The sequence below is a fragment of the Scylla paramamosain genome, chromosome 32 (assembly GCF_035594125.1).
Source record: "Scylla paramamosain isolate STU-SP2022 chromosome 32, ASM3559412v1, whole genome shotgun sequence".
Classification (NCBI taxonomy): domain Eukaryota; kingdom Metazoa; phylum Arthropoda; class Malacostraca; order Decapoda; family Portunidae; genus Scylla; species Scylla paramamosain.
The window spans coordinates 3,626,060-3,642,746 of NC_087182.1; the positions used below are offsets into that span (position 1 = coordinate 3,626,060).

General features: G+C 43.4%; 2 protein-coding genes across 11 annotated transcripts in view; one reads left to right on the top strand and one right to left on the bottom strand.

Annotated features, from left to right (window-relative positions):
- LOC135089070 (homeobox protein ceh-30-like) overlaps positions 1–4,366 on the top strand; it is a 35,719-nt gene extending 31,353 nt beyond the window's left edge. The window contains exons 3-4 of the mRNA XM_063984293.1: positions 2,148–2,290; positions 2,774–4,366. Coding sequence (XP_063840363.1) covers positions 2,148–2,290; positions 2,774–3,093 — 463 coding nt within the window. The 3' untranslated portion in view covers positions 3,094–4,366. The remainder of the gene's footprint in view (positions 1–2,147; positions 2,291–2,773) is intronic.
- LOC135089068 (uncharacterized) overlaps positions 1–16,687 on the bottom strand; it is a 182,674-nt gene that overhangs the window by 55,857 nt on the left and 110,130 nt on the right. For all 10 annotated transcript variants that reach the window (XM_063984287.1, XM_063984288.1, XM_063984286.1 and 7 more), the window contains one exon: positions 9,345–9,389. The gene's annotated coding sequence lies outside the window, so the exon portion shown is untranslated. The remainder of the gene's footprint in view (positions 1–9,344; positions 9,390–16,687) is intronic.

Below are 16,687 nucleotides of genomic sequence, written 5' to 3' on the forward strand. Positions count from 1 at the left end.
GCAGCGTGGCGTCGGTCTGGGAGTCGCTCTGGTTCTCTCGGTCGATCGTTTAAACCCTTTTTCCTCCCCACAGTGCCGCCCTTTCACTCAGCCTGGCGGGGGACTCTTCCCTGCCATCGTTTATCACATTCGTTCTGCAACTCGATTTTATGTTCCTTTCTTAAGACCGAGGAGACCCTTTCTGTCTGGCTCCCTCCCTCCCTGCTCCCTCCCATGGCGTGTTACTCCCTTTTCTCTCACGATAACACTTCATTACTTCCCGCTAATGTTGATTTTTGAGGTTATTTACGTGCGTTTCTCTCTCTCTGTTTCTGTCTCTCTGTCTGGCTCCTTCCCTCCCTGCTTTCTCCCACGGCGCGTTACTCTCTTTTCTCTCACAATAACATTTCATCACTTGCCTCTAACGTTTATTTCTGAGCTTATTTACGTGTGTTTGTCTCTGGTGCACTTACTCTCTGTGTCTCTGTCTCTTTCTGTCTGGCTTCTTCCCTCCTTTCTTCCTCCCACGGCGTTACTCTCTTTTCTGTCATGATGGCGCTGTCTCTTGTCTCTAACTTCGATTTTTGTGCTTATTTGCGTGGGAAGTGGGTGTGTGTGTTTCTCTGGTACGCTCTCTCTCTCTCTCTCTCTCTCTCTCTCTCTCTCTCTCTCTCTCTCTCTCTCTCTCTCTCTCTCTCTCCCGTCCTCGAGTTCCGTCACCCACAGCGCGACAGAAGCGATAATGGTAGTGATGGTCTTGCCTTTCTTTCTTTCTTTCCTTCCCTCCCCATCATCACCCGCACAGCTGACTCGTCCCCTTCCCCCTCCATCCCCTGCCCTCCCTGTCACCCCTATCAGCCCTGCCAACACTCCCCTTATTCTCCATCCGTGACATTTACTGACTCTGGCTTGCTGGGGTGATGTGGATGGCTGTGAATTGACTGAAGACACGAGGATTTGGTTAGTTAATGTTTATGTTATGTGTTATTGAAGATGTGAGGATGTGGATAGTGTGTTGTCTTGTTTGTATGTTGATTGGTGTGGGTTGTGTGTGTTTTTTTCTTCTTTTTCGATGTTAGGTTAGGCTGGGTAGCGAGATGAAGATGTGAAGGTGAGGATACATGTTCTGTACGTTAGTGTTCTGTTGTGGGTTGCGTGTGTTTTCTTTCCTTTTTTTTTTCATGTTATGTTTGGGTTGAGGTGTGGTGGAGATGCGATGAGTGTTATGATGTATGCGTGGGTGAGAATATATTGTAATGTGTAGTTTTTTCGTGTTGGTGTGTCTATAAATTGTGGTTCCTTTCTTCAGTTTTCAATTTTTTTTTTCCATTCTTGCCTTATTGACTGATTGAGCTTGTTGAATCTAATGGGGTATTTTGTCTCAGTTATCAGCGCGACTATGTTATTATTTGTTTTCTTTTGCCTGTTCTTGATTCACTGACTGGCTGACTGATCGTTTGACTGGCTGAACTTAGCAAATCTAATGATCCACTTCGTCTCAGTTATTGGTGCGAGTTTACTTGATGTATTATCTATGTTTTCTTTTGTTTATTCTTGGTTCTCTGATTGACTGACCGATTATTTGATTGATTAACTTAATTTATCGAATCTAATGTTTTTTTTTTTCTGTAACTTATCATTGAGTATATTTTACCAGTCTTTTTTTTAATGTTAGTTCGTTGATTTATTATTTGACATCTATTTCATTTATCGGTTCTAATGTTTTTTTTTTTTTTTTTTTTTGTCACACTTATCAGTAAACGCACACTATTTTTCTTACTTTCTTAATGCGAGCTGCCTTGTGTAAATGACCTGGTCTTTTGTAACCTTGTGTTCTTTTCTCCGAACGCCGCCTCCTCTTCGCAGTGTTGGTGTCTTTTGCATTTCTCTTACAGTACGTGTCCATCACAGTGCCGTCTTGTATATCTGAAGTTTCATTACCCTCTGACCGCTATTTGGTACATCTTTCCCTAATTGCCAATCACTCTGAGACATCTTTACTTGTTCTGCAGCCACCTCCAATCATTAAACTGGGTAGAAATTGCAAAATATATTCTTTTTAATCCCCTTGTAGATCCTTGTAAATATTTCATGCATTACTTCCGGTGCTGTTAATTGTTTCGTGTCACAGTGGAAGGGTTAAATCCCCCAATCTTTCTTCCCTTCAGGACAAAGTGGAAGCGGCAGACAGCAGTGGGCCTCGAGCTTTTGACGGAGGCGGGGAACTACGCTGCCCTGCAAAGACTCTACACACACCCTTACTGGCCCTCGTCGCCCGCCCTGGCCCACCTCATGCCGTCCCTCCCAGCAGGTAATGATCTCTCTCAACCACTCCACCTACTTATCCACATGTCCACTTATACACTTATACACTGAAGAATGTGCAGGATATTAATGCAGTTTTCCTCATACATTACCAGACACGTTTTAACTTATTGTGCCGAGTAATTCGTGTAATTTTCCCTCCCTGACTACAAAGGAGTGAGTGTAATGGTCAGGCTGCTGCTTTGATACGACTTTCCTGCGTTTCCTTCAAGTCTTTAAGTGTCACGTGTCTATTACCTCGACCTCATAATTCTCGCTTAACCTAACTTAGCCTAACTTGTCACGTGTCTCTTATCTTGACTACATAATAATTCCCTATTGTTTTAACTGAACCTAACTAACCAAACCTAACCAAATCTAAGCTAACTTAACCAAACGTAATCAAAACTATCATAACCTAAGCTAACTTAACCAAACCTAACTAAACCTAACCCAACCCAACCTAACCTAATGTCATTCTCCGTAACAGGTCTCGAGGCGTACTACAGACAGGCGGTAGCAGCCCTCAGCCAGCGTCCCCCAGCCCCGCCAAGACCCTTTCTCCCTTCAGCCCTCTCCCAGACTTCCCCGCTGTCATCTCTCCCCCAGCCACTGTCCTCCCTCTCCCCAGCACACCTGTCCTCCCTGTCCTCCCAATACTACTCCTCCTTAACCTCCCTGTCCTCGGCAAGTCCTCGCGGTGCTGTGTCGCCCCCCGCTCCGCCCACCTCACCGACACAGTCTTCCGCCCACACGCCGCCCACCCCGCCCTCACCGCCCGCCCACTCCGACCCGAACCAAGAATCATGAAGGGGAAAGCTGGTCAAGTGGGTTTCTTCTGTGAGTCGCGATTACAGGCGACTTTATAGCGCTGTTTGACTCCCTGCAGTGGCACCCTTTGTGACTGGCGGCGGTTGAGTGTGACTGAAGCGCTTCTCTGGAAAGTTGAAGTGGCCTGGGAGTGGCTAACTGGAAAGTGACCCTCTGTAAAGTGACTCCCGGAAAGTGTTACGTCGTGTTTACTTAGAAATACACACACACTGGGATCTTTTAAGTGACTGAAACGTGACGGAAGAAATTAGTGTAGCGACCTTAACATTTACTACACATTACAACACAAAGGAACACAAAGAAAGAACAAACAGCAGCAGACGTACTGGCCCTTATGAGGTTCTTTAAACGAATGATACGTGATGAAAAAAAAAAAAAAAAAAAAAAAGATAATTAATGCAGCGATCTTAAGACTTGCTACACAATGCAGCACAAAGGAACGCAAAGAAGAAACAAACAGCAGCAGTCGTGTTGGCCCTTATGAGGCTGTTTGTGATAAGCTGCACTGTCTAAATTAATGTAAGAAATGCAGGATGGTGAAGATGAAAGCTTCTCCCCACAAAACAAAGTAACATTGTGTGTGTGTGTGTGTGTGTGTGTGTGTGTGATGAAAAGACCTAATTATTAGTGTTGTCGATACTTCAACACTTCACAGAGCACAAGAAGTACCTACCTACATACCTACACTTACCTGGGAGTGTGCGTGTAATTAACTCCCACGGCCAGGTGAGTGCAAGGTATTTCATCGCAAAGGAGAAGCAAAAAAAAAAATAAAATAAAAAAATAAATAAATAAAAAAAATAAATAAAATAAATAAACAGTAAATATGTAAAAAAATCTCCATTGTTGAGTTATTTACCGTAGCGTAGAGAGAGAGAGAGAGAGAGAGAGAGAGAGAGAGAGAGAGAGAGAGAGAGAGAGAGAGAGAGAGAGAGAGAGAGAGAGAGAGAGAGAGAGAGAGAATGTACATAGATATCTGAGTGTGAAGTACGGGCTATGAAGTAAGAGTAGCTACCTAGAGTCTGAGTAATAAGAGAAAAATAATCACTATGCATGGACAGGTAAAATGCAGGTGTGCGGCCCTAATTGATGGCTGAGGCTCGTGCTGCACCTGTCGTCCCCCACTCACGTCAAGTAGATAGACAGAGGTTATGTAGTTGCATTATTGTGAGAGAGAGAGAGAGAGAGAGAGAGAGAGAGAGAGAGAGAGAGAGAGAGAGAGAGAGCGAGATTCACCTTGTATATATTATGAAATACTTATAATAAAACACACCTCTCAGTTATGTATACAAAAAGGTGTATTTTTAACCCTCTGATTGATTTCCAGCACAATGCATGATAGAATACTAAAAAAAAAAAAAAAAAAAAAAAAAAAAAAAAAAAAAAAAAAAAAAAAGAAAAGAAAAGAGAGAGAAAAAAAAAGGTAAGTTTCCATTGCATGCATTAATTACCTTGATCAAATAATATCAACATCTTGTCTTACTTTTTTGCATAATAGATGAATGACAGACAGAGACAGACAGACGGACAGACAGACAAACACAGGAATGCAGGTGAACAGAAAGGTGACATGTACATACAGTAATTCATTTGGAAAATCAAGCAGGTAAACAATGACAGACAGATAGACAGACAAATAAAGAGACAGATAATTGCTAAATCTTATATAGAAAACTGAAAAAAAAAGTGTAGCATTTTTTGTAAATAATTCCATGTTGAAATTTTAAAGTAAAAAACACTGCGCATTTCAACACACACACACACACACACACACACACACACACACACACACACACGTACTTACCATCACACAAACCGTCACCACCATCACCACCACCACCACCACAATCACACAATCACACCTGCTTCATGATCGGAGGGAGGGGGAGGAGAAGACAGACCCGCCCACCAATCACCGATCATTATGAAGGAGCAGCACGCCTTGTCGATGACGGATGGACCAATCAGGAACGATTCTCGCCGCCACAAAGCGCCTCTTATGGGCAGATTCCTCGGCGATTAGGAGACGTTCATTGCCACTTCAACGATGACATCTTGTTGCGGGAGAATTAGCGGGGAGGTGAGGAAGAGTAGTGAGGATGTGTGGTGGGGAGGGAGGGGAAGAACGGGTCACTGCAGGTTAGGTTTATCGGGAGGGGAAGGCGGCTTGAAACACTACTGCGCCGCATCTTCACTACGTTCAAAAGCCTCTTGGTGAAGTTACACGGTTTTTTAAGTGTTTTTATGGTTCTACTGACAGATTAATATTATTTCTACATTATTAAAAGAAAAAAAAAGAGCCTTGGGAATCTCTATGGCCTCTGAAAATAATTGTAGTGAGGTAGTAAAGCGTTTCAGAATCTGTGGATAATATTCTGAAACACGTCTGCGCCTCATCACTACTTTCAAAAGACTTACACGGGTTTTGAAAGGTGACTTTACAGTTCTACCAGTGAATTAACAAGATTTCTACATAATAAGAAGGAGAAACAGCCTCGAGAACCTGGCTAATCATCTCTGTGGCCTTGAAAAATAGCCATGGTGAGAGAGCGAAGCGTTTCTGTATACGGGATGAGGTCTTGAAGGAGCTGAGGTTCAAGTGCTGAGGAAAGGTACACGACACGGTTGCATAAAGGAAGGATGAGAGTATAGTGTTCTTGAATGCTTTGTTGAGTGTTGTGTTGGTGAATGCAAGGAATGTGTGGGGAATTGAGTCAGTAAGGGGAAAAATAGATAGTTTACTTAGCTGAATGGCATGAAGGAAGAATGGGAGCAGTGAGAGACAAGCAGAGGATTTTACGGTGATGGTGGTAATGCTTGGGAGTTTCTGAAACGTTTGGGGAATGTAAATTTGAGTGCACGAGTGTGAGAATAAAAGATGAACACTTTGCTAAGATGGCTCGGGCAGGGAATGAATATAAGTAGTAGTAGTAGTAGTGGTAGTAGTGGGTTGTCCTAAAGTACTGATACTGCTTTGGAATTCGTGAAACGCGTGTGGAAAGAACTTGAATGAATGAACGAGTAAGAGGAAGAAAAAAAAAATAGATTGTTTATTGACGTGGGTAATATAAAGGTTAAAAATGAATGTATGGAAGAGAAGAGGAAATTTCAATAGAGTTGTGAAATTCGTGCTACATGTGAAGGAGAAGTAAGTGAATGAATGAATGAATAACTGAAGAATAAATATGAATAATTAGTTGAAGTGAATAATACGATGAATAAATTAATACAGGAAACAGTAATCAAGATTTTTATTAGAATAAGGGGAAATAGTGAATGAGTGAGTAACAAAAGGAAAAAAAAAAAAAGCTAAATGAAGTGAATGATAAAATGAATAAATGAATACACAGACAATAATGAAGACTTTGTTATGAAAATTCGAGGTATGCGTGGGAGGAATGAGTGAATGAATGAGTCAATAAGAGAAGACCAAAGAAAAAAAAAGTATAAATATTTAACTAAAGCGAACAATACGATGAATAAAAGAAAACAGAGAAAACAAATGGAGGTTTTGTTAGGATTAGAGAATTCATGACATGCGTGGGAGGTAAAAATAATGAATGAATGAATACGAGAATAACAATAAGAATAATAATAAATAAAAAAAAAAGATACTTGAGATCGATAATACAAAGGTCAAATAAACGTATAGAGAAATTGATTTTTTTTTTTTTTGAAATGTTGAGGTGCTTGGGAATTCCTGGAATGTGAGGGAAGGGAAAATTAAAGCCAGCGAGTGAGTGAGTGGAAGAAAGCGTGAATAGATTAGGAGCAGATGGGTGTGCTAGGAGAGGATCAGGTGGCGAGGTGAGTCCCGAGGCACGAGCGAGGAATGAGTGTGAGAATGAGGAACACGGCGAAGGCAGGGAGAGGAATGTTAAGTGTGAGGAAGAGGTGATGGATGAAGTGATAAATTTGTGAGAGAACTGTGAGATTAGTGAGGCGAGGAAGCAAAGGAGTAAGTAAAAGTCAAAGTTTATAATTGTAAAATGTTCTAAGTTTTCTTTTTTATTTTCTTTCATGACTGACTGACTCTCTCTCTCTCTCTCTCTCTCTTTCTCTCTCTGGCAGCATTTAACAACATTACTACATCCCATATCTCCACCACCACCACCACACCACCGCCATTCCCACAGCCACACACGCACACCACCCAACACCACACGCAACAACACCAACAACCAACTACCCAGACAACACGCAAGCACCACCCACACGCACCACCAAGACCCTAGGAACACCACAAGCAACACAAACACCAAACAAAACTACACCACAAGGAAACACAAACGAATGAAACTTAGAAGGAAGCCGAAGTCGAGGTTTGGTTCAGAGTTTCGAACGCTTGGGCTTAATGACTCCCGCTCCGCCTCATTGCCAGTTAACGCTAATTGCCAAGAATCATTAATTATCCGCCAGTTTGGACCAAGGAGGATTAATAAAGGAGATGGAGTGTATGGACATGCGCTTTAGGTAAATGTTACTCCCATAGCTGCAAGTTTAGGGAGTTTTTAAGGGAATAGTGGCGATGAAAAGGGACTGTAATATCGTAGTAGAAGGGTTAAAAACTATACCTGATTAAAGGTGAGACTTTTTAATAATGTTTTGTTTTCTGGGTTTCAGGTAAAAGCGTGTGTGAAATTTTGGGTGTAGATTTTGTTGTAAGGGAGAGAATGGGTGGTTAAATTGAGGAATGAAGTAAGAAACTTGTATTTTCTTTTCTTTTGGTAGTTATTTGAGTAGCTGAGTGGAGAGAGAGAGAGAGAGAGAGAGAGAGAGAGAGAGAGAGAGAGAGAGAGAGAGAGAGAGAGAGAGAGAGAGAGAGAGAGAGAGAGCGCTAACTCATCACCAGTGTACTCATATAACTAAATCACCACCACTACTACACACACACACACACACACACACACACACACACACACACACACACACACAGCAGCAGCAGCAAATACAAAAGCTGGCATCCATAGCAAATCACACACAAAACAAGAACTTGAGGTGGCGTGACCAACCCGCATTAGGGAAGCGAGAGAGACTGAGAGAATGAGATAAAAACAGATAAATAAGAGGTGAACTGAGGTGATGATGAGAGAGAAGACATTGAAGACGAAGTAACGGGGCAGGAAAAAAATGTAAGAGATGGGCAGACACCTTGAGAGAGTCACCTTTAAGTCACCTGTGCAGTGTAATCAAGGTAATACGTTTGCACAGGTGTTGTAAGGGCGTCCTGTGTGCTCCTCTCTCTATGTACGTCATTCACTGGTGTCTCGTCAATCATGCACGAAAGAAAACGGGAGCTCCCAGTGAAATATGCAGACGGAAAACGCATCCATGTACTATGCAGGGAAACAATCATGCATAATTTCCGTTTTCCTGCTTGTGGTATCGCCATCACTTATTCACGAGAGAAAACGGGGGACTGGAGTGGAAGGAGGAGGGGGGAAACTAGTAATGCGTGGTAATCATTATGTTTATCTATTTTTTTTTGTGTTTTGGGGAAGAATTACGTGAATGACAACCACTGACGGTGTTTTATGAGCAATGTGTTCTACGTGAATGACTGTGAATGAATGTTAATCTGAAATATACGCTGATACATTCTTTCTATACACTTTTATGACTTTTTTTTTTTATAATGCTACCGTTCAGGAACAAAGAGAGAAGGCGGCAAGGAAGAAGAGGAAGAAAAAGAGGAAGGAGAGGGAATCTATACTAAACATTTTGATATCCAGAAAAAAAAGTACAAAAGAAGATGTAGAAGAAGAGTGAGAGAATTATTTAAGGAAAGGTAAAGGGTTGCAACAAGAAGAGGAAGAAGAGGAAGAAGAAAAGGAAGAAATCTATACACTTACTAAACATACTATAATACAGAAATAAAGAGAAAAGAAAACGAGGAGGAAGAGAGAGTGATTGAAGAAAAGTACGGCGAAGCAACACAAGAAGATGAAGAGGAGGAGGAAGAAGAGGCAAAACAAGATGAAGAAGAGGAAATCTATACTTATACATTCTATCATCCAAAAAAGAAGAGATAAAAAAGAAGTAGAGAGACTGAGAGAATGAAGAAAAGTAAGGTGCTAAAACAAGAAGCGGATGAAGAGGAGGAGGAGGAGGAGGAGGAGCATGAGTTTCATTCACACAACCGCTGAGTCAGTTCACATGCTCACTCATTCTCTTTGTTAATACTCACTGTCTCTGTCAATAGACTCATAAATGTTCAAAGTCTCACATACCTTTGTTCCAGCGGCAATCTCTCCGGTGTATCTCTGTCTCTCACTCTGAAAGGTAAAAGCAAATGTGCGGTACCTCTCGTTTTCAATTTTACAATCAAGATTCGAGTGTTCATGTTGCATTTTTTAAAACATGTGGGTATTCTAAAATTCTCTTATTTGCGTTATATTCTTTTCCCGTTAGTTGAAGTTCACGCAATGCATTTTATAGCGTTGATGCCAATGATCTTTTATTCTCCTTCTTTATATATTCTGACGAAATGCAGGAAAAAATGTACAATGTTTTCTGTTTAATTTATTTTTACTTAGTCTTCGCGTTTTAAATCTCTTTGTGTTCCATCCGCTTGTGTGTGTTTTTCTTATGTTTTTCTTGTATTTTTTTTTACGTGTTTTTTCTCTCTCTTTTAATTTCAAGCGGCAACATTTAACCAGCTCGAGTAATTAACTTCACCCAATCAGAGGCGAGCATTACGAGAGGGAGAGGACGTGACGGAAGGTCAGCTAAATAATTCTGCGGGACTCACGGGATCCTAACACACACACACACACACACACACACACACACACACACACACACACACACACACACACACACACACACACACACACACACACACACACACACACACACACACACACACACACACACACACACTTCCGTTAAAATATTCGAGAAACGTGAAAAAAGACCCGTGAAAAAAGGAAATTAAAAAAAATGGACGACTGGAAACACACGCAGAGAGAGAGAGAGAGAGAGAGAGAGAGAGAGAGAGAGAGAGAGAGAGAGAGAGAGAGAGAGAGAGAGAGAGAGAGAGAGAGAGAGACTCATTCATACACTCATCCACACACCCACTCACTTACCCCCCTCTACCCCCCACACACATACACATACTCCCCGTCCACACACACACACACACACACACACACACACACACACACACACACACACAAAGTAGACAATGATACCAGCACCAATTTAGCACCAAGTAAGCACCATCAGCCACAACACCATCAGGAAGAGGCAGCACAGATACCCACCCACAAATTCAACCCCCCCAAGACCCAAGACAGGAACACCACGAAAACACACACACACACACACACACACACACACACACACACACAAAAAAAAAAAAAAAAACACAGTGCTTAGAAGAAGTCAGTAATGCTCAACGTCACGGAGATAGGTACTGTACTCCTATGCTCCAGGGTTAATTTAAAATGCTCCTTCGTGTTTGTATGTGTGTGTGTGTGTGTGTGTATGTTTATGTGGGTCGCGTGTCGTGTCGTGGGTAGATAGATGATTGTTAACTCGGGAATGCTCATAAAATTGGTTTCTATAATGGTCCACGGTTAATTTGGAATGTTCCTTCGTGTTTGTGCGTGTGTATGTGGGTGGGTTGCATGTCCAGCAGTATGAGGTGGGATAGATAGACAGAAAATTATAGTTAAATTGGGAATAGAGGTAAAATTTGTTTCCTTAATGCTCCAGGATAAATCTAAAATGCTCCTTCGTGTTTGTGTATGTGTGAGTGCATGTGTTTAATAGTGTGAGCTGAGACTGAGACAGAAAATTATGGTTAAGTTGAGAATATTCGTAAAATTTGTTTCCATAATGCTCCAGGGTTGGTTTGAAATTCTCCTTCGTATTTGTGTGTGTGTGTGTGTGTGTGTGTGTGTGTGTGTGTGTGTGTGTGTGTGTGTGTGTGTGTGTGTGTGTGTGTGTGTGTATTTCATAGAGTAAGCTGGGATACATAAACGCTCAGAAAATAAGAGTCAACTTGGTAATACTTGTAATATAAACTAGTTTCTATAATACTTTGGGGTTAGTTTAAAATTCTCCTTAGTATGAGTGTACGTATATGTCAGTGGGTCGCGTGTACAATAATACAAGCTGGGATAGATAGACGGACAGAGAATGTTGATAAAATTAGGAAATACTGGAAAAGTTGTAAATGTTTCTTCAATAATCCAGGGTTAGTTTAAAATGTGTGTGTGTTTGTGAGTGTGTGTTTGTTTATGTGCGCGTGGCATGGAATAGATCGATAGATAAAGAACCACAGTCAACTTAGTCGTAGAATAAGTCTGATATAAAGTTGATAACGCATAACGGAAGAAAATATAATGAAGATGGGAAATAAAGAAACACGAATACAAGGAAGAGAAGAAAACTGAATAAAGACGAGACGGAAGAGAGTATAAGCGAAGAAAGAAGACAAGAAACAAGAACACAAATAATAGTGAAGAAAGAGAAGTCATCATAGCAGTAGTGATGCTGTTCCTCCTCCTGCTCCTCCTCCTCCTCCTGCTCCTCCTCCTCCTCCTCTCTCCGACCTCTCATTACCTCCAAACCCGTAGAGAAGCCTCGTCAGCAGAGAGAGAGAGAGAGAGAGAGAGAGAGAGAGAGAGAGAGAGAGAGAGAGAGAGAGAGAGAGAGAGAGAGAGAGAGAGAGAGAGAGAGAGAGAGAGAGAGAGAGAGAGAGAGAGAGAGAGAGAGAGAGAGAGAGGAGCGTGCCAACTCAGCTGCGGTAATGTTATTTGTCCTAATGCTGCATTTACGCCCTTGTTCCAGCTACGCCAATCTGCGCTCGGGAGGGTCGCGCTCCTGGCAGGGCGGTGGAGGTGGCAGGGGGGGGTACGAGTCGGCAGGGGAAAGAGGGGGGAAACAAGGGAGTGGAAAAGAATGGAAGGATATACGAGTACACTGAGCAGCTGGAAAGATGTGGACGAGGGTGAGGAAGAAGCAAGGGAGGCAAGGGGAGTTGGCAGGGAAGGGGGTAGGATGGAAGGGAAAGATTACCAGGAGAAGCTGTGGTGGGGAGGGAGTTAGAGGGGAGGAATAAGGGGAGTGATGGGAGTTACTGGGTACTGGGAGTTGGTTACTGGGAAGAGGAAGGAGGTAGATGAAGTGAAGGAAGGGAAGGAAGGAAGGAAGGAAGAAAGAGAAATAAAGATAAATAAGAAAAGAAATGAGAAGAGTGAAGAATAACCAAAAATTAAGGATGGAAGGATGGATAGGAAGGAGAAAGATGCAGTGAAGGAAGGAAGGAAAGGAAGGAAGGAAGGAAGGAAGGAAGGAAGGAAGGAAGGATAAATAAAGAAAGAAATACGATAGTGAAGAATACACAAGAATAAAGGAAAGGAAGGATGCAAGAGAAGGGAAGGATTATGGCACGATGAAGGAATAAGAAGGAAGAGAGGAAGGAAGAAGGAGAAAAGAGTAAATTGACGGAGGTGCAAAAGATAAAGAAAAAAAATATCAATGAAAAATTACATAAAACTTTTAGAAATTAACGTCCGTTTGCGATAATTTAGGCAAAAAAAAAAAAAAAACAACGAAATCTGAGCAGAGAGAGAGAGAGAGAGAGAGAGAGAGAGAGAGAGAGAGAGAGAGGAGAGAGAGAGAGAGAGAGAGAAAGAAAACATCTCAACTCGTCTTTGCCAACATTTATATAACCCCAAGATCCTCTAAACTGCTTTCCTCCTTTTCTTTCTCCTCCTCCTCCCGCTCTTCAATTCTCCTCCCTTTCCCTTCTGTCTCCCTTCATCCCCCTCCTGCTCCCCCGTTCCCTCTCTGACCCAGCAGCCACAAATTGGCTTATAATGGCCTCCGATTGCTAATAAAGAGCCTCAATTGATCCTTTCGTCGCTGTGATAGACTCTCGCCTGCCTCGCATCACAAGGGCGTCGCGGCGTCCGTGGGGCCCCTCCGCTCTTGTGTTTAGCGCCACGCCACCCACGCCTCTCTGATTCCCGCGCCGCGCCGCCCCCGCACGCTACAACGCCGCGCCCGCTCAGATACTGCATAAAAATTGACTAGGATGTGGAAGACGAGAGGATGTGGATGGGGGAGAGGAGGAGGAGGAGGAGGAGGAGGAGGAGGAGGAGGAGGAGGAGGAGGAGGAGGAGGAGGAGGAGGAGGAGGAGCAAGGGGGAGGAGGAAAACGAAGAGGACAAAGAGAAGGATGAAAAATTTACGTGAATGAGGATAAGGGACAAAGAGAAGATGGGAAGGATGAGGGAGGAAATGAAAAAGGAGGAGAGGAAGATGAGAACAAAGACGACGAAGAAGAAAAGGATGAGAGGATGAGGGAGGAGGAAGCGAAGACGAGGGGATGAAGATAACAACGAAGAGGAAAATGAAAGGATGGACGACAAAGAGGAGAATGAGAAGACGAGGACGAAAAAGAGGATGAGGGAGAAAGGAAAGAAGGAAACAAAGAGGAGAATAAGAGGAAGCACAACGATAAATGGAAAACAAAGACGACAACGATGAAGAAGAAGAAAAACAAGAAGAGGATAAAGGAGAAGGCGTAGAATAAAATAGAAAACAAAAAAAGAAAGACGAGGAAGAGAAATAGAAGCAACACGACGAAGAGAAGGATGAAAAGATGACGATGAAGAGGAGCAGGAGGAAGAGGACAAGAAGTGAGTTTGTGAGTTACCCGCATCAACATCAAGTGAAAACAATGATATTTGAGAAGGAGGAAAATACGTACACTGATAGGCGTGCGTGTTGCGTTTTCTTCAGGACACACAGAGAAAATGGACTAGTGGTAGACAAGGAGGAGAAAGAGAGGAGAGGAGACAGGGAGACGGAGGGGAGGGAGGGAAAGAGACACAAACATATAAACTCAGAAGCAGGGAGGAGGAAAAGGAAGAAAACAAGGATAAGAAGACGGGAAAGAAAGCCAACACCTTTTTCCTATCTTTTTTCTCTCTTTATCTCTCTCTCTTTCCTCTCCTCCGCGCAGACCAAGCCTCGTAAGACACTGATTTTTATTGTTGTCTCTCTCCTCCTCCTCCTCCTCCTCCATATTTCAGAGTCCCGCGGCCGCGACACAGTGATGTATATTCAATCGCGGCCAAACGTTCAGACTTGCAGAATAACAGTATTTGGTTTTATCCCCAGGAAATGCTGATTGGCCGCGGCGTATCGCGCGGCCTGATTGGTTCCTTTGTGGCCAATCAGTGAAGCGGAACGGTGGATTGGCGGGAAATAAGCTCGGGACAAAGAAAACGAGGAGGGGCGCATTATTTCAAGTGCCACGTTGCCTAGGGATGCTACCGCGACCAGTGCCTCCCCCCTCCTCCTCCTCCTCCTCCTCCTCCTCCTCCATTTCCCCATCTCCCGGTAGAGCGAATCTGCCTCTCTCGGATCCCAATACCCGAGAGAAACAAGAGCTAAGGACTCTCTCTCTCTCTCTCTCTCTCTCTCTCTCTCTCTCTCTCTCTCTCTCTCTCTCTCTCTCTCTCTCTCTCTCTCTCCCTTCGTTGTGAGAGGGAGAGGGAGGGATAATGGGATGTTGGCGCTCCAAAAGAGAGAGTGGTGATAACCGGCAACTCTCCCTCTCCCTCTCTCTCCCTCCCTCTCTAACTCCCCCTCGCTCTACAAATGTTGGTTTAAAGACGGGACTATTGAGTGCCCTTACCAAAGATATTAAGGCAAATCTAATAAAGGGAAGGGGCGGCGCGTGCGAGGAGGAGGAGGAGGAGGAGGAGGAGGAGGAGGAGGAGGAGGAGGAGGAGGAGGAGGAGGAGGAGGAAAGGCGTGAAAGAGATGGGTATGAATTATGACAAGGAGTGAGAGTACATGTTCAGGAAGCCACGAGAAAGAGAGAGAGAGAGAGAGAGAGAGAGAGAGAGAGAGAGAGAGAGAGAGAGAGAGAGAGAGAGTAGCTATTTTACGTATTCTGCATATCCGTTTCTTAAATTTTTAGTCCTCTCTCTCTCTCTCTCTCTCTCTCTCTCTCTCTCTCTCTCTCTCTCTTTTTTCTTTTTCTCTTTTTTCCCCTTCCAACTTTTATAATTGTTTCCTTCATTTCCTTCCTTATTCCTCCTTTCCGCGGCGCATTTTCAGCCTCCATTCTTTCCTTCTTTTGTCTTCTTTTTATCTTTTATTTCCTCTCCGCCTCTCATTCTCTTTTACTTGTTTCTTTGCCATTCTCTTACTTTCTCATATTGTCCCTTCTTCTTACTCCCCTCGTTTCATTTCTCTTACCAACCCTAGAGAGGAGGAGGAGGAGGAGGAGGAGGAGGAGGAGGAGGAGGAGGAGGAGGAAAATAAAAATAAAAAAAAATCGCAGCAGACTTGTTGGCCCTTACGAAGCTGAGGGATAGTGAAGATGAGGAGGAGGAGGAGGAGGAGGAGGAGGAGGTGAAATAGCGGTAGTAGTAGTAGTAGTAGTAGTAGCAGCAGCATTACCAGTACTATTAGTATTAGTATCACCAATATTAGTAACAACAGTAGAAGTAGTACTAGTAATAGCAGTAGAAGTAGCAGAAGTATCAGTAGAGGAGGAAGAGGAGGCCAAGAAAGAGAAGGAAGAGTATTAGAAGAATGAAGAGAAGCAACGACACCAAACACAAACACCACGCACCACCAAACACCACCAAACACCACCAAACACCACCCAGCCCAACACTTCAACACCCTAAGGAACTCCAGCTCCATCTGCCGGACTAAACACGGAGGCATGACGGACGCAACTGCTCCAACCCTTCCCATCCCACTCGAGCCGCCTGGTAAGCCCCACTTTGCCAAGATGCCCGCTTAGAAAGGTCCCTTCCTCGCTGCCGCCACTAAGACCCAGTGTTGATGGGGTCTTTTGCGTCTTATAGAGGAGAAGGGGAGCTGGCGGTAGTGGTGGGGTGATATGAGTTGAGGGTTTAAAAGATAAAAACGAACGGCGGAGGAGAAAGAGGAAGATGGCGTGGATAAAAGTGTGTAAAGGAGGAAGATGACGAGAGGGGAGGAGAAGGGAGGGAGGGAAGGAGGGAGGGGAGGTGGGAGAGAAGAAAAGGAAGGTAACGAGGAGAAAAGCTGAATTAAAATAAAGCGGATGAATAGAATAGAAGTTAGTGAGGAAGGAAAATGAGGCTCAGAGAGAGAGAGAGAGAGAGAGAGAGAGAGAGAGAGAGAGAGAGAGAGAGAGAGAGAGAGAGAGAGAGAGAGAGAGAGAGATGGAGAGAAGAGAGAGAGAGAGAGAGGACGGAGGGAAGGAAAAAGACAGAAACAAGAAAAAATAAAGGAATGAAAGAAACAGAGAGAAGAAAGAAGATTAACGAACACACACACACACACAGAGAGAGAGAGAGAGAGAGAGAGAGAGAGAGAGAGAGAGAGAGAGAGAGAGAGAGAGAGAGAGAGAGAGAGAGAGAGAGAGAGAGAGAGAGAGAATCCTTCCAGCCAGCCAACAGCAGCAGCGAGGGACGCCACTTTTAAAGAAGTTTTATGTTTAGTATCTAAAGTAAATTCACAAAAGCCTCTTAGTCGAGAACATTTGTTATTAAAATCATTGTTGGGCGGCACAGCAACCTCCCCTCCCCCCAAACCCTTCCCTCTC